This window comes from Notothenia rossii, assembly GCF_949606895.1.
Source record: "Notothenia rossii genome assembly, chromosome: 9".
NCBI classification, from domain to species: Eukaryota; Metazoa; Chordata; class Actinopteri; order Perciformes; family Nototheniidae; genus Notothenia; species Notothenia rossii.
The window spans coordinates 70,188,336-70,211,625 of record NC_136907.1 but is presented as its reverse complement, the minus strand read 5'-3'; the positions used below and the strand labels follow the sequence as shown (position 1 = coordinate 70,211,625).

At 40.1% G+C, this 23,290-nt stretch overlaps 1 protein-coding gene across 6 annotated transcripts; it reads right to left on the bottom strand.

The window, feature by feature from the left end:
- Nucleotides 1–350: 350 nt before the first annotated feature.
- On the bottom strand, nucleotides 351–17,081 carry ranbp3b (RAN binding protein 3b). Of its 6 annotated transcripts, XM_079652525.1 has the most exons (17): nucleotides 16,980–17,079; nucleotides 14,868–14,923; nucleotides 14,719–14,755; nucleotides 14,540–14,617; nucleotides 14,359–14,430; nucleotides 12,011–12,076; nucleotides 11,729–11,821; nucleotides 11,406–11,509; nucleotides 9,506–9,616; nucleotides 9,033–9,130; nucleotides 8,860–8,935; nucleotides 8,650–8,746; nucleotides 7,805–7,932; nucleotides 7,596–7,716; nucleotides 7,143–7,285; nucleotides 3,242–3,431; nucleotides 351–1,538 (listed from the first exon to the last, which is right to left on the bottom strand). In XM_079652525.1, exons 1-17 carry the CDS (start codon nucleotides 16,999–17,001, stop codon nucleotides 1,495–1,497), a joined length of 1,536 nt encoding a protein of 511 aa, XP_079508651.1. In that variant the 5' UTR covers nucleotides 17,002–17,079; the 3' UTR covers nucleotides 351–1,494. The 6 variants fall into 6 exon arrangements, with proteins under 6 accessions (XP_079508651.1, XP_079508654.1, XP_079508652.1 ...); XM_079652528.1 differs by lacking the exon at nucleotides 9,506–9,616 and having other exon boundaries at nucleotides 16,980–17,081; XM_079652526.1 differs by lacking the exon at nucleotides 14,359–14,430 and having other exon boundaries at nucleotides 16,980–17,081.
- Nucleotides 17,082–23,290: the final 6,209 nt, after the last annotated feature.

Genomic DNA, 23,290 nt, shown 5'->3' with positions numbered 1-23,290 from the left:
TTTTAGGGGCAGCAGCAGTTAGGTTCCTGTTTGGTGTATATGATTGTGTCGGGCTGTCTTGATAGGTACATGCATCAAATATTCATGACCTTCCGTGATGCATGCTGTATATATGAGGAGGTTTCGGTCCTATTCCCGCTCTGTGCCGTCAGAGCAGTTTACATCACCTACACATGAATACAAAACAGATGAAGCACTCTCCCTTTCCTGGCTGCTGTTTTGATGTTAGAAATCCTAAATCCACATGAGACAATGAATGGTAAAGTACACAACACTCTGCTGATGTCTTGCTCTGCATTTCATTTGTGCTCTTGCAGAGAAGATCAGGTTTCAGAAGGAAAAATCTCAGATGTCAGTCCAAAATGTTTTATTTTGTAAAGAGGGTAATTGGAGATGAGAAAACATGGTGCGCTTCTAAATGATATATTCAAATGTACATGACATTCAAAGGGTATTAGAGTTATCACTCAAAGTTTCCACACATGAACTTAAGTCTTCATTCCAACATGTTCTTCAAATGAAAATGAATAAAAAGTATATCTTCAAAATAAAAATATGTAACACAGTAAACCCTTGGGAGGCTGAAAGAATAAAAAGAAATAACAGTTACATGCAGAATGTAGACCAATGAGTTTAATGGCTGATTTGGAAAAACAATCATTCAAAAAACCCACAAGGTGAATGACTAAACAACTTCCTAATTTGAAGACAAATTTGAATTGAATTCTTCTGCTGTTTTGTTCTCACATCATTAACTCACATTAGCAGAAACGGCATTGTTTCAGTCTTTTATTCTGTATAATATAGCTCAATAGGAAATATAAGAAACTGCTATTAATGACAACTTGAGTGGTCTTGGCTAGCCATTACAAACAGCACATATGAGTTGAGATGCCTCATGAAAATGACAATCCAAAATAAATTACATTTCCAAAACCTAACACAGAGACTGGTTGGGATGGGGGGGGGGGGGTCGGAGGAGAGTTGGACTCAATGGAGGAACAACCGACTGATGGCTAGTCAAATACACCGCGAATGAAGCTCCTCTGGATGTGTGGCGTCCAGAGGCACGACTGTAGAGTGAGTAAAAAGGTCCCAAAGTAGAAACTGCAGTCTTAACATGTGCCATACTTTCAAATGTAGAGGAGAACACCCTTACACTCATCAATATGATGAGCAGAAAAGTCCCAAACCAAAGCTTTGAAGTCTTTATTTTTGCTATCGGGGAGAGGAAAAATACTCGAAAACAAAAATAAAACACAAAACAGGAGAGGGAGGGAAGAAACGACTCCAGAGATTACGCTGAACGCAGAGAAGATGAACTGCACGTGTTGGGTGAGACACTCCGGCACAAGGGGTTATTTCCTGGAGCTAGACTTCTAATATCCAAAAGTACTGGTCTGGAGGACCCATGTTGGTCAAGGGGTGTCCATGGAGATGCCTACAGCAAAATGCCTCAACGGCAGCATCTTAGCAGGCTGTCCAAGAGTGACGCTATGTGCTTCCTGTTGCCTGGCTCTCTCCTCCCTCGGAGTTACCTGCAGGAAGGAAAGGGACAGAAGGCTGATAAGGTTTCTGTTGTCTAAATATAAACATCACACAGAGGACACTCTGAATCCGGATAAGTCCCCATTATACTGTTTTAGATACATTTAATATAGGTCTCAGATATATACAAAACATGTCTCCTAAGTGTTTGGCTGAAACACCAAACAGATCATTGCAGCATCCCATAATCCCCTCTGTTTCAGCCCTGTTTAAAACGTTCTGATTCTCTGTCTGTTACTATAGATCAGGGGTGGGGAACATCCGGCCCCCGGGCCGTATACGGCCCGCGAGACCATTTAGTACGGCCCTCGAGGTAATTTATAAAACACACACAAAAAAGAAAAAAATTAAAGAAATCTAGACCGCAAAAGAATTAAACAAAGCGAGTGCCTGTTTTTCCTGGCCAAGGTCAGGGTCCTTGAACACAACACGAGCCTAACGTGTCATCACGTGGTATATGTCTAGTCCGACAGGGGTGCAGTTCTGACTGAGAGCACCAGAATGTCGCTAGGCAAATTGCAGTACCCATAAGGAGCCGTACACATGCCGCAGTTTTTGCGTGGCTGTGTCTTTAGTTGAAAGCTCAGTGGGCGATCTGTTCATCTGTCATACTGATCATACAGTCAATAACTCTGTTGTTATTAGCATCTGGTTAGCTAGCTATGCTAACGAATATAAGAAGCTTTTTCTCCAACCAGTGAGGTAAAGGCACATCTTTATATGATCATTATAGTTATAAAAAAAATAAGAGAATAAAGTAAACGGGTATAAAATCCTATATGACGGTAAAAAAAAAGTTGTTATTAATAAACAAGAAGACAGTTTCAAAGGGGAGTGATTTGTAAAATATCCATAAAGAAAAATTAAATCTGGTTCCAGTTCAGTTTCATATGGATGTTGAGATAGATCTCCTAATGTTGCTCTCAAAGTGCAGCAGATTGATGCTTTTAACTTCAACATTTAAAAACAAATCTTCCCAGGGGAGCATGCCCCCGGACCCCCCTAGAGGAGGTTAGGTCCCCCCCCCACTTCAATCATGTCCACATGGATAGTAAACTAAATACATTTGCACACATCTTGTGTCCATATCTTTCTGTGTTGGTGGTCATGCCACACCGTGCACATGCATGCATACGTGAGTCATGGTGAGATATCTGGATTAAGAGGTTGCTTTTTCTTTGCACAGCATGAAAGAAAGGCCAAATGAATGGGCTGTGATTTTAGTATTTTTAAGCAGAGTTCAATAATTTGTACGGCCCTCGGAGGATGTTGAAAAAATGTAAATGGCCCTTGAGAGGAAAAGGGTTCCCCACCCCTACTTTGGATGAAAATAAGGAGCCACTCCCCACGCCCCTATGAGAGATATTTGGTTAAAAAGAACACAATGGTGCTCTAGGAGGAGATTCAGGTGATAAGGTGGGGGGGGGGGGGGTTACCTTGGTTGGTGATTGGCTAAAGGTTACTCAAGCCAAAAAATATCATAAAGTGGCCAAAATCTGATCAGCTTATTTTCAGACAGGTTTTTGTAGAAATGGATCAGGACAAACAGAGAGAATCTTTTTTCTTGAAACTTTCAGAACCTGTTTCCACAGAGGGGACACAGGTTGAGGTATAAAAGACATGAAAAAGTGGAGCATAATAGGTGACCTTTAAGAGTGTTGAAACACATTCATAATACAAATAAATCACTGACTCGTAGCCGGAGTGGAGGCTGAAGCTGAAGCCGAGGCATTGTCTTCCTCGTCGCTGTCGTCGGACTGCGGTACCTCGGCATCGGGGATGGTTGTTGTCGGGGTCTCGGGCTCCTGGTCCGCCCGGCTCTTCAGGGCTAAGATACGGTGATGTAACGCTGCAGCAAGCTGACCTATGTCCTTAGAGCTAGCCTGAAGGGGAGAGACGGGGGGAGAATCCATTAAGCACGTTGAAGAAGAGACTAAATCTGTGTTATCAGTGCCGTTTGAGCGCACTACCACTCTCTGTAGATTTCATATAAAGCTGGACAAAACAAACGGGAGTTATTTATGTTGAGCATCTGGAAGGCTTTTGAAGTAAACAAAATAAAGTCTAAAGGAAGCGTTGACTTGTATTACCAACAGCTTGGCACAAACTGAAACTAGTAAGGGAAAGAGAGCAGTACTAAAACAATATCAAGCCGATTCAAATCAGGAGCAGACAGTGGTTTTCTTTCTAGAGTAAAGGGAAGATAAGGAGTACAACCTAGGTCTGTCTTTAGTATGAAGAGGTTTCATGTAGCACGGGGGAAATATTGAAATGTGTATCGTTAATTTGAATTGGCTACCTCATGAAAACAAAGTTATTACAACATGCAGAAAAACTTTCCATTCATTGAAAAGTCATGAGATCTGTCTGCATCAGCTAGAGCCCCTCCCACTTCAGTTGGATGTTGATAGCGTGTAGTGAATCCAACATGATCTTAACAAGAGGGGTCACCTGAAGAAAATCTCAATGATCTGAGCTCGCCTTGTTTTCTGATGAGACCTTATCTGACCACATGAGGCCAGGGATTAGTGTGCGGATTCTGCTTTTTAATCTGGGTCACCTCCCTTAGCCGGGTAGCTAACACCTACTAGCCACCTGCCTGCAGTAATCAAGATAATGATGTCTTCTCAAGAAGACCAGTAAGAGCAAGAGGAGGTGAAATATCCAAAAGCTTTTAGTTTCTGCCCCAAAATAAAATATTTGAGCTTTACTTTATTATTTGTATTGAAGCAGTCATATACTATAACTATAAAGAATACCTATATGTTGAGATCTTTTAGTATTTTTACATTGGTGTAGAGCAGGGGTCTCCAACCGTTCTTCATCTGAGAGCTACTTTGAAAAAATGAAAGTGGCCAGTTCTGAATGGTTGCCAATAGCAACAGTTATTGTCGAGCCCTGCTATTAGAGTGAACCTAAGTGGGTCCAGCATACACCTCTCTGGTGGACTCCATGCCGTGCCAGTCGTCTCACCAACTGTGATGAGTGAATGCACTTATTTTACACATGTGCCATAAAATGCTAGTAAGGTGGTGAATAAGGTGATGTATTTAGGGCCATAATAAGAAGTGAACAAATGTCTTTTTTTCTTGGACATTTATGTGAATTTTCAGTGATATACCGTATTTTCAGTTTTGGCAACCAAAAGCTGATGCCTGGTTGCCAGCCTGGCAACCAGTTTTAAAAGTTAGCGTTGAGCCCTGAATAGTCATTTGAATGTTCATCACTCAGTCTTGTTCTGTATTTAGATTTCATGACCTTCATGTCAGAAAAAGCTGCTTCTTAAAAAAGGCATGCAGAGCCAAATAAAGCAGACATGTCCAGTGCTGCTTGGTGATGTTCTTAAGAGTTTTCTGGGTCTACAAGGCTCCACAAATGTTGTGAGTTTTGCTGAGACTTAAGCTGAACATGATTTTGGAGATTTATAACCTCCATCTCCACGGGATTGACACTGCACAGTTCAGCCACCTTTTTTCTTCGTCTTGACATTAAATTATAAACCATAATAAATCAATTGTATAGGTCTAGCCTGGCCTCCCTATATCTGTGTGTGAAATCGTTCCATCCTCAAAAACAAAAAACTAATACTTCTGCAGTCTAGCTGCAGCTTCTAGCAACGGTCTTCTGTTCAAAACAGGACACTGAGGCCCAATCCCAAACCACGCCCCACACCCTACCCCTACACACTCCACCTCCGTGACGGAGTGAACTCCATGGAGTGACACTCGCAGCTCAACGATGCTCCCTCCTGTCGGAGGGAGTAAATACAGCGGCAAGCTTTGGGACGGCCTCTGTAAAAATTGTCAATATGAAGTCAGATTGAAAAAAATAGGCCCAAAAAATTGCCATTTATACCTATATCCGCCAGCGGGTAATATTCACCTCATAGAAAATGCAGCGTAAACATGACGTGTTGCTATAGCAATGCCTTTTGTCTACTGCGGTTCCTTATAGATAGAGAGAGATAGATAGATATATTGATAGATAAATAGAGAGAGAGCGATAGATAGTTATAGAGTAACATCTTGGAGAATACAAGATCTTGGATGACCGAGCTCACGTTGAGGACGTAATGCGTGTGCAGGTTACGTGCCAGTTGAATAAAGATGGACACTCGGAATGAGAGAAGTAGTCCGCGTCGTCTGTTTATGTAGACAATTATATGTCCATAGAACAGAACATTACAGATGGATCGATAGATAGTTATAGATAGAGAGAGAGAGAGAGAGAGATAGATTTGTACCTAAACAAAACACAAGTCTAACACCAAGCGTTTAAATCAGCACTCTTAACCATATTTTATACTTCATGCTATCTGCACAAACTATATCATATAAAAGCTGAGAGTCCACAGATTCTATTGGTATAAGATTCATCCCCGTGCGATCAAAACTCACTGTTCTGTATGATAAATAAAAGAACACTGTACCTTTTACCCGTTGGCGGTTTTAGGTACACAGCGACCTCTGGCGGTTCTAGTGTTAATTGTGTTGTGTTTTTTGTAAAGCTCTTTTAGTTTTAAACCTGATGTTTATAAGCTTCTTAGTTTTTGCAACAGTCTGTAAATATACACAACTTTATAATAAAATGCACACATTTACCTTTTTCTAGACTAAACACAGGTACGATCCTAAGTTAAAAACATATGAGGTTATCATGAGGTTGTTAACATCGCAGTTTATCAGTGGATGTTTGCTGGAACTACTTGAACAGCGTGTTTCCTGACGGGCACACACAGCGTGACTCCGGTCAGGTAGAGACCGGTCTCCAGTCAGCACCGCTGCAGACTCGCTGTTTGAGGGCTTGATAGCCCACTCTCCCTCCACACCGCTCCACACTCGTTGCTTTGGAAAAGCAATTAATGTGGCGGACCCTCCGCGCGAACGGAGGGGTTGTGTGTAGGGGGCGGTTTGGGATTGGGCCTGAATTTCCTGAATGTGGCATCACACACATGACTTGAGTCTGAACACAGCAGACAACAGGAGTATTTACAACAGCATATCAAAACTAAAATAGTGCATGTGGGTGCACACTTACATTCTCCGTCTTACTGTTACATACATCCCATGAATGTATGCGATTAAGTTAGCATCATCATATCTCAATCAGTGATTAAGTGAATAATAACGTTTCTATCAGGTTACTATCAGTCTGTCACTCATTCTTTTCAGGGAGGGGGCGGGGTTTGGAGGAGCAGAGAGGGGACGGGGATCGCGGAAGCTTTTTCCTCCTGGCTGCCTTCACAAACGTTACACAAGTATTTATCAACTGAAAATAGCAAGAGGACATTCATACTCTGTAATCAAGGACTTGATTACAGCCACCAAAAACCTGACATGGTGCTAAAGCCAGTATTTAAAAGAACATAAATCCATGTGTGTCTGAGCCGCAGCGACACGGACTGATTCAGGTGCATTTATTGTTGTTGGATTGTTTCTACACTGTCTGTGAACAGCGAGCGGCGAGCTACTGAAAAGCTGCCCTCTCGATCGACGTGTCGGAGACCCCTGGTGTAGAGCAAGAAAAGATTCAAATCTTCCCCTACTTTGATAGAAAGGATTGCACCACCGTAGTATAACGTTTAACATGCATACCGATATTAGGAAGACCTTGACCCCCTGGTCCTCTGTGTCCATGGCAGTGACTCGTACGCTCTTTTCGCTGGCCTTGTCCACCTGCATCTGGGCCCAAAGTTTAGTGTTGAGGATCAACCGGAGGCTGCCCTGGGTCCTCATCACTGCAACACAAAAACAGCAATGAGGTACAGGCCCAAAGGACGCACAACATCATTTAGAATTACAATAGTATAAAAGACAAGCTCCTTTAAAAAGCAGTTCAAAAACAATTATTTTTGATTTCTTTCTTAAATTACACACACTTGTTACTCTACATTCAACCATCAGCCATGTACAAGTACTTCTCAGCACTCTAGTGCGTAGTTCACACGGCTGTAGCAGAGGAGTGGGCTCCCCCTTGTGTTCAATGATGGGTATTAAAGAACCAGGCATTGAAAGCCACCACAAAGAACCTCTTTTCGATGTGTTTACCTAGACGGGACTGTAGCGTGCCGTCTTCTGTCGATGCCATGTCGTTGAGCCTCAGCAAACCTCGACCTCTCTCTATCCACGACTGAGCAGTCTTCTCAAAAACATATAACTTGCACTGCATCTGAAGTTAGAGAGTGACAACAAACATCAACTGTGTTGCTTTCTGTTACAAACCACACTGTGTTGAATCAAGAGATCGTGGCGCGTACCTGTAAAACGTTGCTTTCTGATTCCTCTCCGGTCTTGACGTCGACTTTCTCTAAGACGCACTTCTTGGCTGTGGCTTTGGTGTAAGCTGCTGCAGACTCCTCCAAAGACTCCGACACGCTGTTCGCCGCTGCGAGGAGATACAGTGGTGAGTCATCACGTCACTCAGATCAATAACTAATGTCAGTTTGAGAGCCTCCTCTTATTCCCATATTGGTTTCGCAGTGACCAAAACAACCTTCTCTGCAACATGTTGGACCATCAAGTGCTGACAGGGCGTTATGAAGGATCCTCTTTTGCCAACAGCACAATGTCTATCCTTCATAAATGCTTTTCTTTAAAAACGATAAATCATTGTATATTCATGGCCCTGTGTTGGTGGATATATTTCTCATGCAGTACGTCATCTCACATTTGAAATGTTTTCTGTTGCCCTTAAACAAGCCATTTTTTCACTTCACACTTGGTACAGATGTGAAGAGAAATGTCTGCTGAACCTCGTTCTCATCAAGCAGCATTTGCAGTGAAGTTTCCTGGTGCTAAAGAGTGTCACGTTATTAGTCACTGCTAAGAACTGCCTTAATGGTGTGATGATGACACACGAGCTCCCAAGTGTATCGGATACATCTATTAAAAGACATCACGTAACGTCAAATAGATAAACAACATATTACACATTCGCTTTAGGGTGGTCACATATTTGTTTCAACGTTTAAACTGTCCCAGGGCTTGCTTCTGTCGTTTGTAGTTATCACGGGAGTGCAGCCAAACATATCTCTTAAATATATCCGTAGATAAGCCAAACATCACACACTCTTCAGTAATCGCTGGGGTTGTGTGTTTCTACCTTTCTCTGGGGGGGTTTCCTGTGATGAGGGCTCTGGAGCAGGGGCAGCTAAAACTTCTTTTGTTTCCTCAACTGGGGGCTCACCCTTTGGGGGACTCTGAAAACACAACAAAGCTTATCAGTGGACCTTGTTCAAAGCTTTATAATCAAGAGTTTTATTTTGAAACCAAGGATGGCAGATTCACTTTGCAACAGGTAGCATAAACTTACCAGAACTCGTTCAGACATGTTCTGCCCAAAAACAAACTTTGCCCCAGTGTCTGTACTGTTTGTGGCCTTTTTTGGACTGAAAGGACACAACAGAAAAGAAAACACTGTGAGTTGATGGAAGTGATTAATGAATGAATACAAGTTGCTAAAAATACTTGGACACATCTCCTTACCTTGGGGTAGAGATGTACTGTAAGAAATAATTAGTGCCCTCTTTAGCGTCTAGCGGCAAACCATCCTTTGACTTGCCTTCTGTACTGTTCTCTTCCAACTAGAAACAAAGAAAGTGTGCATTTGGAGTTATGATTCAAGAAATGACCAAAACTTTAAGACCGAAAAACATTCAATCGTAAATAATATCAGACTTTCTCTGATTTCACCACAGGAAAAACACCTCTTATCAGGAACTAGTCACAAAACAGGATATCCTTCTTGCAAGGGAAACCAGACCCTTGACGTGTTAGCTTGGAAATGCTTTAAAGGCACAAATAAAACAAACTATAGACGAGGAAACTTGTTGTCCATGTATGATCCTATATCTGTAAAGACCCTCCTGTCTGCCCTTGGCCATGCAATTGTTTTTGTTCGTCACACATTCTCACATGAAGTGTTACTGTATGTTAGACGCAGGTGGAAAACAACCCACCTTTGCTCTGTCTTTGATATTCTGCCCAAACACAAAAGATATTGCTACATCTGTATCTTTCTTCTCTCCATCTTTGTTACCACTTGCTCCATCTTCCTCATTTTCATGTTTCTGAAATGGGAACAAAAAAAGCACCAGGGTCAACTGGGGTTATAAGGGTTTATTTCCCTAACAGTGATATCCAACATTTGCTTAAATGTTTATGAATACTCAATATAGTATAGGAGCTAGGAAATAATCTACAAATCTTGAGCTTGTGTATAAATAGCCTACAGTTTAAAGCTTAGAGCAGGGGTGTCAAACTCAAATATACAGTGGGCCAACATTAAAAAATGGGTACAAGTCGAGTGCCGGACTGGTTCAATGTTTATTGCAAAACGTATTGAAATGAACTTATTGCACATATTAACCCTGGAACTAACAAAGCTTACATTATTGCCTATAAAAACAACATTAAACATTAAATAATCAGTTGCATTCATTTCTTATGGCTCCATCTGCAGCTTTTCCAGAGTCATTTCTTATGATTACATTTTTCCACAGGCCAACAGCAGCTTCAACAAAAATATTTCCCTCAAAGAAAAACCTAACATGCCCTGTTGTCGTGAGAAACCAAGTGCAGAAGGAAACATCCATTAAACTCAGTGTGCTGCTGTGATGCTAGTTCAAGCCAGATACTTGGCATCTCATCTCGGGTGCAAGTTCATCAATGTTTGGGGTCAGGCTCTGAGCTGAGGAACTCCTCAGGATGGAGTGAAGGTGTGCGTGCAATATACCAGCGGGCCAGATCTAATAGTAATTAGAAATGATCCTGCTTGCCTAAATGTAATCCACCAAGGGCCTGATTTGGCCCCCGGACCTTGAGTTTGACACATGTGGCTGAGAGCAGCGGTTTTCAAAGTGTGAGGCGCGCCTCCCCTGGGGGGCGCCAGAGAGCTTTAGGCGAGGTGCAGCGTGAGAAAAAAATAAAGAGAAACAGTGAAATCTAGCTCGTTAACTTCAGCTAACTTTATGAGAGCGGCAACTTGGATTGATTTTTTGTGAAGTTACCTAAAGTGAGAGGAGACAGCGTCTGGCCACCCCAGTTGGCAGCTTCGTTTTGAAATAAAAATGATGGCTCATTGGACATTTATGAGAGAAAATCCCTAATGTCCGAGTGCAAGTGAATGCAGCACAAGACGCGAGCCTTGTAACCCCTCCCCCAGCCCTGGCGCGAGTCAGGAAATATGATTGGTGGCGATTTAATTTGAACGGGACGGCAGAAAACGAGAAGCATTCGGTCCAAAGTACATGGAAGGAATGAGGTATTTGCGGTCTACAATGACAGAGAAGAGACTGTCAGTTTGGCTGTACTGCGTTGAATCAAAACGCACTAAAGCTTTAAATCTTAATAAGTTGGTGAGGCGTTTTGCTGAACAAGATGGTAACCGCCGCATTTAGCTGTTATAGGCATGCCAACTTGATGCTCTGCTCATGGATGACTCGATGAGCATAACAAACTGTTAAGATGATGACCTAACGTGTGTAAATATATATTTTTCTTTGTGGGGGTCTGCCCCCAAAAAAGAGTTTTAAGTCCTTAAAAAGTCAAATAAGACGGTGTGTAAAACTACACTGCCCAGCCAAAAAAAAGTAACCACTTTGATTTAACTAGGCCAGTAAGTAAGGGCATTCCACTGGATAATAATACCCCTGCATTATAGCAACAACAACAACAACAATAATAATAATAATAATAATAATAATTTGGAGGGGGGGCGCGGCTGTTCTTATGTTCTCTGAGGGGAGGCTCACCTTCCCACACTTTGAAAACCCATGGCTTAGAGCATTGTCTTATTCCTTAAACAAAGCCTTTACTGACTGAATGGCATTAGTTGATTAATACCAAGCTACTCCTCACCTGTGATTTGGTCAAAGTGTGCTCCGTGTTGTTCAGGAAGAGGGACTGGGAGCCAGGGGCCCCATCTGGTGACTTTTTCACACCGTTGGTTCCACAACTGGAATCTAAATCAACAGACAGAAAGGACAAAGAAATTATACTTTCTTTTATTTTTACCATCCGAAAGGAAATGTAGCCACATGCTGAAAACAGACAAAACAATTGCACATTGAAAGCTATCAATAAAGTTAAATTAATGATCAGACAAAGAAGATTTTGATGATATTTGAGAATGTTTTATTAGTATTAACTAATGAGTGCAGGTGACTCCAAGCTGCACTCACTGGACTCTATATGTGATTTAGAGGGCGGCGCCTGGAGAACTGCAGGGCGGAGGACACTGCGTTGCTGCTCCTTGGGTTTCTGACTTGGGACGCCTGCAACAGAGCCAACTTGTCTCATACGGTTTGACACAATGAGATGTTCTGAGTCTAAATGTTCAAGTCTAGATGTACCATTTTCATTTATAAAAAGGGTCATATGAAAAGGGTGCAAATAAATATGGGGTTTCTTTTTCAGTTTGAGAAAATATTACACAACGAAGGCTCACAACCTCAAACACCAACCTGAACTCGGGGCCTGTCCGTGTATGAGGGTTGGCGGCTTTAAGCGGAATCCAACGGGCTTCTCCTCTGGTGAGACGGAGGAGAAGAAAAAGGCAGACATTAAAAAAGGATCCAAGAGTGACACAGCAACCGTTCCTTGTGTCTTTGCCCCCTTCCAACCATAGACCCGTTACTACAGCAACCCTTGTACAGCCTCCAGATTTCCAACATGGCGGGCTCTACGGCCTTTGATCTATTTCTTCCTCTGACTCTCCATCTCAGTGGCTGTATTAGCCCGAAGTGACCTGGCCCTAATCAGTGCTAAATCAGAAAGCCGAGAGCTCTTACCACTAACGTTTATGAGATCAATACACTGTCTACTGAACATTACTTATTTTGGGCATTTTTAACTTAACTAAGGCAGCAACATTTCCTAGGATATGGCACACTAGACACAGTTGTGCAGTAGGAAATGGCAACTACAAAAGTAAAAATGTCCAATTAAACTGAAATGATCAGTCTAGTAGAGTTGACAAACCTAGTTTTTCAAACATTGTTTGATTTAATAGTGTGTTTATGTATGTATGTATCTATTTATATAAGGACCATGCATACAAATACATTCATCTCAGCAAAGAGAAGAGATGCAATATGCCAGATTATAGCTCATTTCCATCTGTGGTTCTAAGGCAGGTTCATAACGATCAATAAACAAATAATAACATTGCATGATCTCTATCAGTCAAACAATTTTAAAACCTAACTATATATTTGTTTTCATTTCCAAATAAGTGCTTTGTGCACTATAATAAACAGTAAGTCAAAGGCCCTGTCGTCTCTGTTAGGCTGTGTTAACTGGTCACCAATGACAACTCTTAACAATTAAGATGGTTGCAGGAATGCAATCTACAATGTAATAATAATAATAATAAATCAAAATCCAAAGTTAAATAACACATTATAACACAGAAATATACAATTTAAATAATTCACAAAAACACATTCATTGTTGTTAAAGTCCCACTGCAGTCATCATTTCAGAAACTTTAAGTTTTGTATTACTCCCTCTAATAAAATGCACATTTTGAGTGAACTGTTTAAATATTGGACGTTTGACCCACAGGGGATACAAAACCGTAACAACTATTCTGCTCATCCGGGTTGAAGATCTAACGTCAGATTTGTATTCTTTTTTTAATACAAAATAACTTTTCTGGGGAAAACTATTATACAAGTAAGGTCTACATAGAAACCAGCACCAAACACACCCTATAACAATCCCTCATAAGATATTCATCTGACATGTCACTAAATAAACTGCAGCCAACTACCAGCACATGACACAATAGCTTCTTATAATATCAAATCCTATGCACCTATCAATATTTAAGTACCTAGTTAATAAATGTGGCTAATAACTCTGGCTTAACTCTGCAGGTCATACAGTAAACAGAATAGAACTACGTTATGTTCCATTGTCACGGGTCATTAAATGTTTCTACAAAAATAAATCCTCCTCTATATTACTGGGGCTTTTGTGAAGCAAGCTATATTGGTTTCCACACTGACAGAAGCCAACCAGACAAATCCAACAAAAATACTTCATCTCTATCTGCTGGGTATATTATACTGCATATTCTTTTTGCACAACACGAGACAAACTCACGCAGACCACTACTGCAGCCGTACATTTCTTAGTATGTGTAAAAGTACTTGGCTATAAACCTAAACTCATAAAAAGAAAGAAAGATGATAACATAATTATTTTTAAAAAAAGAAAACCTCTACCAGAAACAAAACCAACCAGCATGAACGTTCACGGGAAGTCTCTTCCAGTTGTAATGTTACATGATTTATACTACATATTAACGAGGGAATTCAAGAGAATACTTCTGTATTCACATTGATTTATAATTTTTAATAATTCCTAAAAGTATCCTCTCATGCCTGGGGATCTGGCTGTCCATGTAAGTGGAGCTCTGCATTCTGTTACTGTGCATTTTCCTCCATCCAAGAATAACATCAGACCTTGACGGTGGATACTTGAAGGGCTAGCTCAGAAGTAAAATTACCACATGTAGATGGACTAGAGCTGGTCAGATTGAATAGCGTGCATTTGCAGAAAGGGTATACACAAAACATCTTATTTGCTACTTTTGATATCTAAACAGAGAATAAACACATGCTCAAAATATATTTTAGGACATAATACTAGGGCTAGCAAAAGTTGTTGTTTATCTCTGAATTGTGTTGTTTTTTTTTGCCTTAGATTATATGTTTGAACTCTGTGTTTAGTCAAACTAATATATTTAAACTGCAGAGGGCCTTTAAGTTGTGAAAAGAAGCAAACAGTGGTCTGGATGGCTCACCTGGCTCAGAGTCAGAGTTCCCAGTTGGAGACTGGCAGAAACTTGGGGGCATGAATACATTGTTCTTGGGAACTGCAAAGTAGCGAAGAGGCATTGCACTCAGCATACAAATCAATGTGTACACCACAAGCAAGAAACAGGAAAAAAACTAATTCTGTGTTTAGTCACCACGTGCCCTTACCAGAATGTGGGGGTGGGAACGATGAGGTCCGTTCCCTTTTCACAGGGGGGCAATAGCTTCCCTCATCTTTATCTGAATCTGGAAAAAGTAAACAAATATTTGTATTGTTGCAGTTCCAATAATTATATGAGAAACAATAATGTTAACAAATAAAATGGCAATTTGGACATTAGATGTACCTTCTCCATCCTCTGCACTTGAGCCCTCTGCAGATCTCTGAAAGTAAAAGTTGTCCAGACTGAATATCAGTAAGAAAAAAAAATCTTCAAAATTATAAAATATTGCTTCACTAGCATCGAGAATAGAGAAACTGCATAGAGAAACTTACCTTCTGTGCTTTATCTTTTTGGAAAACAAACACAGCAGGCGCTAGGGCAGGCTTGTCTGTTAAGAGAAGATGTAGGCTAGTCACTTAAGCATGAACTTAATGTGTACAGGAATCCCATCTGTTTGATTACATGCTTTACACTTGAAAACAAAAAAGCTATCATACCCATGATGGGGCCTTAATTATCCTCTCAAAAGTAGTTACAAAATGACTGTTGAAAAAGCTAGAATGTTTAAGTGCATTAGTATTGATTTGTTTTTTATAACTCAAACACCAAATGTTATGGCACAATGAGACATGTAAGGTAATAACATACACTGTGAAAATATCATCCAAAATATATGTATACTTATGTCCCATACAGTATGGTAGACATACAAAAGTGTGCATTTATATAAAATACTTCTTGTGAAGCTTCCAGTGAGAGAAACACTATTGTTTAAAGTTTAATTTAATGTCAGATTTGGCTCTGTCCAAAAATAAGTGTAAAAGAGGGAAGTGTGAGAACAATATGACCCAAGAAAACACATTTCTAGAATGGTGAAAAGCATTACGTCAATGTCAGACAGTCAAAAGAAAAAACTCATTTAATCTAGGCCTGCAGTTCATCATGCAACCCTACTAGGAAACTAAACAAATCAGATCCTCTAATACAAGACAATATGAACAGATTTTAAAACATTATGTAAATCCAAATGTAGTACACAGCTACCAAACTTTCAATCATTCTGCACTTCCAAATAGCAAATGTATCTACTTTTTTTTTTTTTTAATCAAAATGTGGACTTCATTCAGCTCATCGCCAAATATTGTGTTGGTGCTTCAGGGTTTTTTCATAAATGACCAAGAATAACAATCGCCAAGCAAGGTAAACAGTTGATGTCACCTCAGGCCACTTAATGCGTCTACTTTCACACTGTAACTCATAAGATGTGTAATCCTATAACGTTAGCAGACAAAGGTTTTCTCTGTCTAGGTTGGGCCTATTACACTAAGCAGGTGTAGCATCGTTGTTAGCCTTGCTGGGGCATACATGTATGCGTTAATGGACAAAAAGCCAACAGCACATTGCCAGAACTATTAACTGGACTAACATTCACCGTCTCAAACACAACACCTCATGGCTATTACTAGCGGCCTATGTATGAAACGTGCATAATGGCAGAAAACAAGAACATGTGTGTGACCTATATTAACATCCAGCTTTGTTTCTTTCTGCAGCTTGCAATCCACTATCTCTGCTAATGAATGTAAGAATTCCTGCGTGCAACACTGAGATTCAGTGCAGGAAATTCAAGCCACCGGAGATGCTCCCGGCTTATGATAACCAGCTAGCATTTACACTATCTGACCCGTACCAGCAAATAGTCGGCGCCACTGGTTGTTTCCAAAAGCCCCAAGCCTAGCTTAGCTTACTGACTATAGTTAGCTTGCTAATGCGCTGCATCCCGCATGAGTCATCTTGCCAGACAAGCAAAGGCACCAAGAATATCAGCTAAATTGCCCAGATCTACCTAATGACGATCAGACCGGGTCACATTAAATAGATACATATAAAGAAAGCAGCAATTACACCAAAGCATTGGCTCCTAGCTAACGTTTTTCACTCTACGCGCCTAAATGAACGTCAGGCAATACTGCCACTGAGAGCTAACCACACCAAACAAGGATGATGTCGTGCTTTAAACGTTTCCTATCAAGTGAAATATCACTATATTTGCTTTTTTACAAAATGAGCTTTGAAACTTTGGCGTAGAAAGATGTTTGTGTATTCCTCATTAGATGTTTTGGCTTAACACAAATGCCAAAACACACTGACTATAAATAACCGGGTGCTAGCGTTAGGAGGTAAGCCAGCTAGAAGCAGGCAGCATTCGAGGGCGTTCCGAAGCATTCCAGATATTAGCCACCGCCCAGCCGTTAGCATTGTTAGCCTGCTTGCTAACGTTGTAGTCTTGTAATTAACGCCGCGGAGCTATACTTCACCATAACTCACTATAAACACACGGCCAGGCAGCGTCACATCAGCGATCAAATGTGCAGACAATATATATTCACAATTTATAGCGGCACAGTAGCTGTATTGTTTTTCTCATACTGCCACTTACTCACCTTCGTTTGCCAAGTCCGCCATTTTACTTCGACGCTCACACACCCACAACCCACCGCGCAGATAATACAAGTTGAGGCAGAAATGTTTTCAGTGGCAGAGCACATTGCCTCCGTTTACCAATACAGTGAGCGACCCCCTCCTCTCTTTTGCCCCCGTCGGTAAGACACCAACATACTATTTGTCCAAGGCTGTCATATGTTGATGTTTGGATTGAAGCACGTTTCAACCAGACATAAATAACTACTTGGATAGCCTAACGTAGCCTACTATCAGTGGTGGGAGAAGTACTCAGATGTGTTACTCAAAGTTAAAGTAGCTTTTTAAAAGTACTTTGTTTCAAGAAAAAGTATTGCATTCACCTATTAAAGGTACAAAAGTATCAGCATCAAAATAAAGTACCAACAGTAAGAGTACCCCTTGTGCACAATGGCCTATTTCAGAAACGTTGAGTGACCTGGTTACTATTACAATTATTCATGTATATTTATCACAACTGGTAAATGTACAGCTAATTTGAATAACCTTATATAGCTACTGCTGCTGCTGCTGCTGCTGCTGGTTATCTTTACACATAATAAGTATATGTTGATGTATTCATTGATTTAGATTTTGTATGTAGTAAACAAAAGCTATCAAATGAATATAGTGGAGTAGAAAGTACAATATTGGCTTCTAAAATGTAGTGGAGCAGAAGTATAAGTAGGCCTACTGAGAATACTTAGGTATAGATAGTACAAGTATCTCTTAGGTACAGTACTTGAGTACATTTATTGTGTTAATATCCGCCATTGTCTACTATTAAAGCAACTCTTCATGCCCTATGAAATATAGTCTAATATGTTGTGATAATAATACAAAGTTGCACACATAAGGTTGCACTAAGTGGCCCAGAAAAATAAAATATTTTTTATTTAGTTTGTTTATGACCTTGGAAAAAAAAACTCTCTAACTCTGGGGCCATCTCATAGCCTAATTTTCCAAAGCGGATGGGGTTTGTTTAGTTTCATGGAGATAGTTTAGTTGTCATCATTATTTTTGTTACCAAGATTGATGTAAAAACAAAATACAAACAAAAGCCTTTGAGGCCTTGAGGAATGAGGCACATTTTCAGGAGGAATAAATGCTGGTGGCCACAGTGCAGCAATAATGGATCTTAAAGAGATGTTCCCAAGAAATAGCTTAAAAAACCGACAAAATTAAATACCCCAAGTCAGATGTGAAAGTGGAAGTAAGTCAAAGAAAAGGTGAGTCATAACTAAGTCATGAAGTAATACATTCATGCAGTTTAAACAACAATGGGTTATTATAGTCTTGGATACACAGCACCACAGACTACTTTTTTCTTGACACATTATACACTTGATGACTTATATGCATGTTTATCATGGACATTTACAAAAGGAATTTCAATCCAGACATAAATCTAAAGCTCTCAGTAGGTGATGGCCTTTTGCAGTCATTAAACAGACTTAATTAATTATACCATGCTAATGTTGTTAAATCGGTGTTTCCATCAAAACACTGTGTGTTTTTCTTTATTACAAACATGTTGAATACATTTCCTTCGTCATAAAACGTTTAGAACAAAAGCAGCATTGTTTACTCTAGCTTGTAGCTAGTGTCCCTCTCATTCACTGTTGCTATAGTGCCTTTAATAGAGGGTTGCATGAATCCGATATGAAAGCATTGTGGACTGTTTCGCAATGCAGCTTGTTCCCCAGAGCAGTGAACTCAGAAAAGACACTGATCAAGCCCAGCTATAGGTTGGTACAATAGCAAGCATAAATCTGAATTTCGACCCCTTTAATATTTTCCTCACATTACTGCCCAAAGTTTGTTTTTATATGGATATTTCCAACATTGCATGTTGTTGTGTACACTGTGAAATACAGTAATCTGCTGCGTTGCATGTCATTCTCTTCAGCTGCCACCAGAGGGCAACCACATTTAATGCTGGAGGTGAGCCTCTTTTATACTCAAGACAGTCACTGTATATTATTCTCATCAGCTTGTTTGAAACACAGGAAACACCTCAGCAAAGCTATAAACTTACCACACAAGATGAGTTATTCCCCACTTGCCATGTGTTTTATGACTATGCAAAAGTTTGACTTTGGTATATTAAGCAACAACAGCTCCCACGCAAACACATATGAAATGCTTCTATTAAAAAGTGATTATGCAGGTAAAGAAAAGAAGAGTGGGCATACAGCATATCATGCATAAACATAAACAGTTGTTTGCCTTGTTAGTTCAACTATGGTTAAGGAACAGTGAATAGAGGACATTTCATAAGAGCTTTTATTGCACAATACCGACCAAAAGTTTTCTGCAAGATTCATATTTAGAATCTCCCTTTCAGGCACAACTCAAACAAGCCACTGCATGTGTTGATGATGTTTGCCACAAAAGCCGTCATCTGTCAGGGGAGCTTGGCTTGTGCTCCGAGCCATAACAGTTTCACTTCTTTCCCTTTCTGTCAGCGAAGCCGTTGTCCAATGTCCACTGTCAATCAGAGACAGTCAGCATTTGTATTGGTTGCAGGCCAGGGAGCTAAACTAAACTCTCTTTATACTCAAGATAAATATTTGTGCATTTTTTTTTTGCCAGACAAAATTGTCTGTGTAAACATCCCGTGAAGCAGATATCCAAACAGAGTCTGTTACATTGTTATAACGATGAAAGTGTGCTGCATCAGACACTGGACAAGCTGACTTCCTGTTCTGCTTTGTGTAATATGTTTATAATAATAAAAGCGGCTTTGAAGTACAGTTACACCACTTCATACACACTCTGTTACATATACACACCTATTCTTCTTCATGACTATTGTAACTAAAACCTAAAAATATACTCCAGGGGGAAATTTGACAGAAACACAAAAGTAATTATGATGCCCACATTCTTTCACAAAACCCAAAACCATCTCATTTGTTGTGTGGTGAATAATCTGATCTTATCTTTTGAACTAAAGAACAAAACTTCTGGTTGGAGCTAAACAACAACTGTGTGAGGAATACATTTTTGAACAGCTGTAAAAAATGTAAATGTAGCTAATATCTGCGTACCTGTTAGATATATTCTTGCTGGGAATAAAACTGCAGAGGTATAATGCCCGAAATGTTTTTATAATTATGCATTTGTGCAAACAGAAGATGATGCTTGTTAATGTTTAATGTTGTTTTAATAACCTCTGTCTAAGATATCTGTTGGTTAGGGAAAGATCGTGTCCTAATTTAAAGTTAGCACATATTTGTATAATTTCTTATCTCACAAACCCTGTTCTGATGAATATCTAATGAAGTATGAACTGTGAACACATCTCTTCAGACCTTGTGTTGAATAGTGGTTGCACAAAAAAAAATCTTGTCTAAAAAGGAAATGCACCCGATTGCAGAAGTATTTACAACATCGACCTTTCATACTGCAGCAAGTATTCTTGTTTTGCATGCATATACAGTTTACAACTGGATGGCTGCAAAAAGAGTAGATGCTAAATCAGTATCATTTTTCAATCTACACTCTGCATGTCAGAGATCTGTCTTCATCTCTGCTGTGCTTTTTTGTACTGCGTGCCAAAGTAAAGATACTCAGACACTGATAAATGATTTCTGGGATATGACTTCTTTCATTAATGTAAAAACGACAGCAACGGCAAAGGCATAAAACAACATATCATATTGTCTGAAAAGAATGCTGTGTAGACAACACAGTGTCCTCATACTGCCTGAGTCCAAGTTCCTTTGGCAGTGGACCATCATCTCCTGACAAATATTCATTCAACCATCATGACATTTTGAAAATGCATCGAATCCAGGAATAGAGATTACAGTCTTTCTATGTTAAAGGTGCCATATTATACTTTTTGGAGTTTTTTTTCCTTTTGTGTGTTTTATTGATTTTGTTTGCATGTAATTGGTCTGCAAAGGCTCAAATCCCAAAGTTCTCTTCAGAGGGAGTTTCTCTCCCACACATTTCCCCCCTGCCTGAAACGCCTCCATGGGATTATTTTGTTGATTTGGGTAACATCACTATGTAAACCTTGTGCTTTTATTGGCTAGCGCTCCAACACATTGTATGGGATAGGCTTAAGGGGCGGGACATCTTTAAGTGGTTGCCCAATCAGAGCAGGCCAGCTAACCAATCACATCAGACTCTGGTTTCAGACAGAGGGTGAAAAGAGGTGCTGCAACACACACAATATGAGAAAAATAAAGCACTTTTTGAACATTAAAGCGTGTAGACTTTCCACAGTAGAGGCAAAAAATACAAATATGATCTCTGGAAATGAGCATAATTAGGCCCCTTTGAAGCTGCAAGTGGTTTTTCCCAGGAATATTCTGATCTTTTTTATTTTGTACTGTGATTGAACGGACACACCTAGCAGGGATCAAGAGAATCACACAAACAGACTGAGGCAATAAGAAAATTAAGAGCACATTTAATATGAATTGCTTTGATGCATGAGTGGCACCTGGGGAAAAAACGTACATTATTTCTATCATATAATGCACAGTCGTGTGTTCTTGAGTAGAAGTGTAGCAAACAACTCAAGTTAGCACCAGTATCCTGCAGGCAAAGGAAATGGAGAGGGCATGTTCATGAAACGCCTCATTAGGCCTTAGAAGCATGTTTTGGATGTGAGTAAAAGCATAAACAGGGAACAGCGCTATCCAATGTCCCCTCAAGCCCTCAAGGCTCATTAATATCTGTCAAAAAGCGTTCAACAAAAGTCCACGAATGAACACTGTTTTTAGAAGTTAACAGGAAAGGCTTTAGGTGGTTACGCCATATGCTGACAGTTGTTTTTATTGCATATCTTTTCATCTGTCAGATCACAATGTGACTAAAGGAAGGTTTTTAATATGTAATTCTGTAGAAATTATGTTTCATACAATAGAGGGGGGTTCTCCAGAGAATACTGGCAGTGCAACTGAGAAATTCCACTGGGTTTTATAGTATGTGCGTCATTTGTCTCAAATACTTTAAAGGTTTTCATTTGTCGTACAGCTGAGCTTTATTGATTCTGAGATACACTGTTTATGGCCTGATAAAACCTTAGTGTGTGCCATCCATGGGGACTTCCACACAAATTAAAAGTGAACACTTTCACATCGATACTGTACGACAACTAATGTTTGGTTAATGTCAAACAGTCTATGTTTGATACTTACAAGGTATCAAGAGACAGTGATCACACATTCTCTTTGCATACAATAATGTACAGCTTAGAAACTATTCCACAGCAAGACTGAACGTGATTGAAAAAGATTTAACACGTTATGACATGTTATAGTTTTCTATATGGAAATATTGAGGATGTCTCTCAAATTAAATAGGAAGTCATACTGGATTTTATTGTTACATACTGTAAACCATAATTGTGGTGAAGCAGGTTCCAGTGCAGGGGCATGATTGTGAGGGGGACTAAAGCGGAGATGCTCTGTATATTGGGAGAAGGATGCTGCTGAAGATGCCAGGCAATAGGAAAGGAGGAAGGTCAACGATGAATAGGGTGAGGGGGGAGATGCAGATGGTTCCTGTGACCGAGGGAGATGCAGAGGACCGGAAGAGATGGAAACAGATGATAGGCTGTGGTGACGGAAGCAGAAGAGGCACATGTTTAATAAAAGGGGAAAGTGGTTAACTGAGAGATGTGAGTAATGCTATTCTGCCTGTTTTAAATGAGTTGCTCCTACATGTGTTATAGTGAATGTACTGTATGTGCATTTAAACGTTAGGTATACATTGAAACGACAGTAAAAACATTACTCAGCATAGTGAATATTAGATACAAATGCATATCCATATATCGTAGTCTATTGTATTGATAACATCGGTATATAAATATGATGTCCCTGTCACGATTCTTATGTCATGTCACTGTTTTAGTTTTGTGTGTCTGGTAATGGGTTTTGTTCTCCCTGTGTTTTCCTCCCTGTTGTTAGTTTCCCTGGTGTGTCTGATTGTCTGATTGTGTTCACCTGTTGCCCTTGTGTTTCTCCTTCCCTGCCCGGCTGTTTCTCGTCTCGTGATTACCACTCCCTATATTTAGTCTGGTCTCTTCCTGTGTTCGGTTGTGGTTCATTGTTAGTCTTTCCCTTCATGTCACGCTCCATGTTTGTCCTTGAAGTTTTGGTCCTGGATTATTTACTCGTGCTCCCCTGTTTTGGTAATGCTAAGTTTGTCTCTTGTTTTATTTTGTCATTGGCTTTTTTTTGTAAATTAAAGCTCACTTTTTGTTAATACTGCATTTGGGTCCTACCTTTTCCACTCACCCTGACAGAATGAGGGGGTAATCACGTGACGA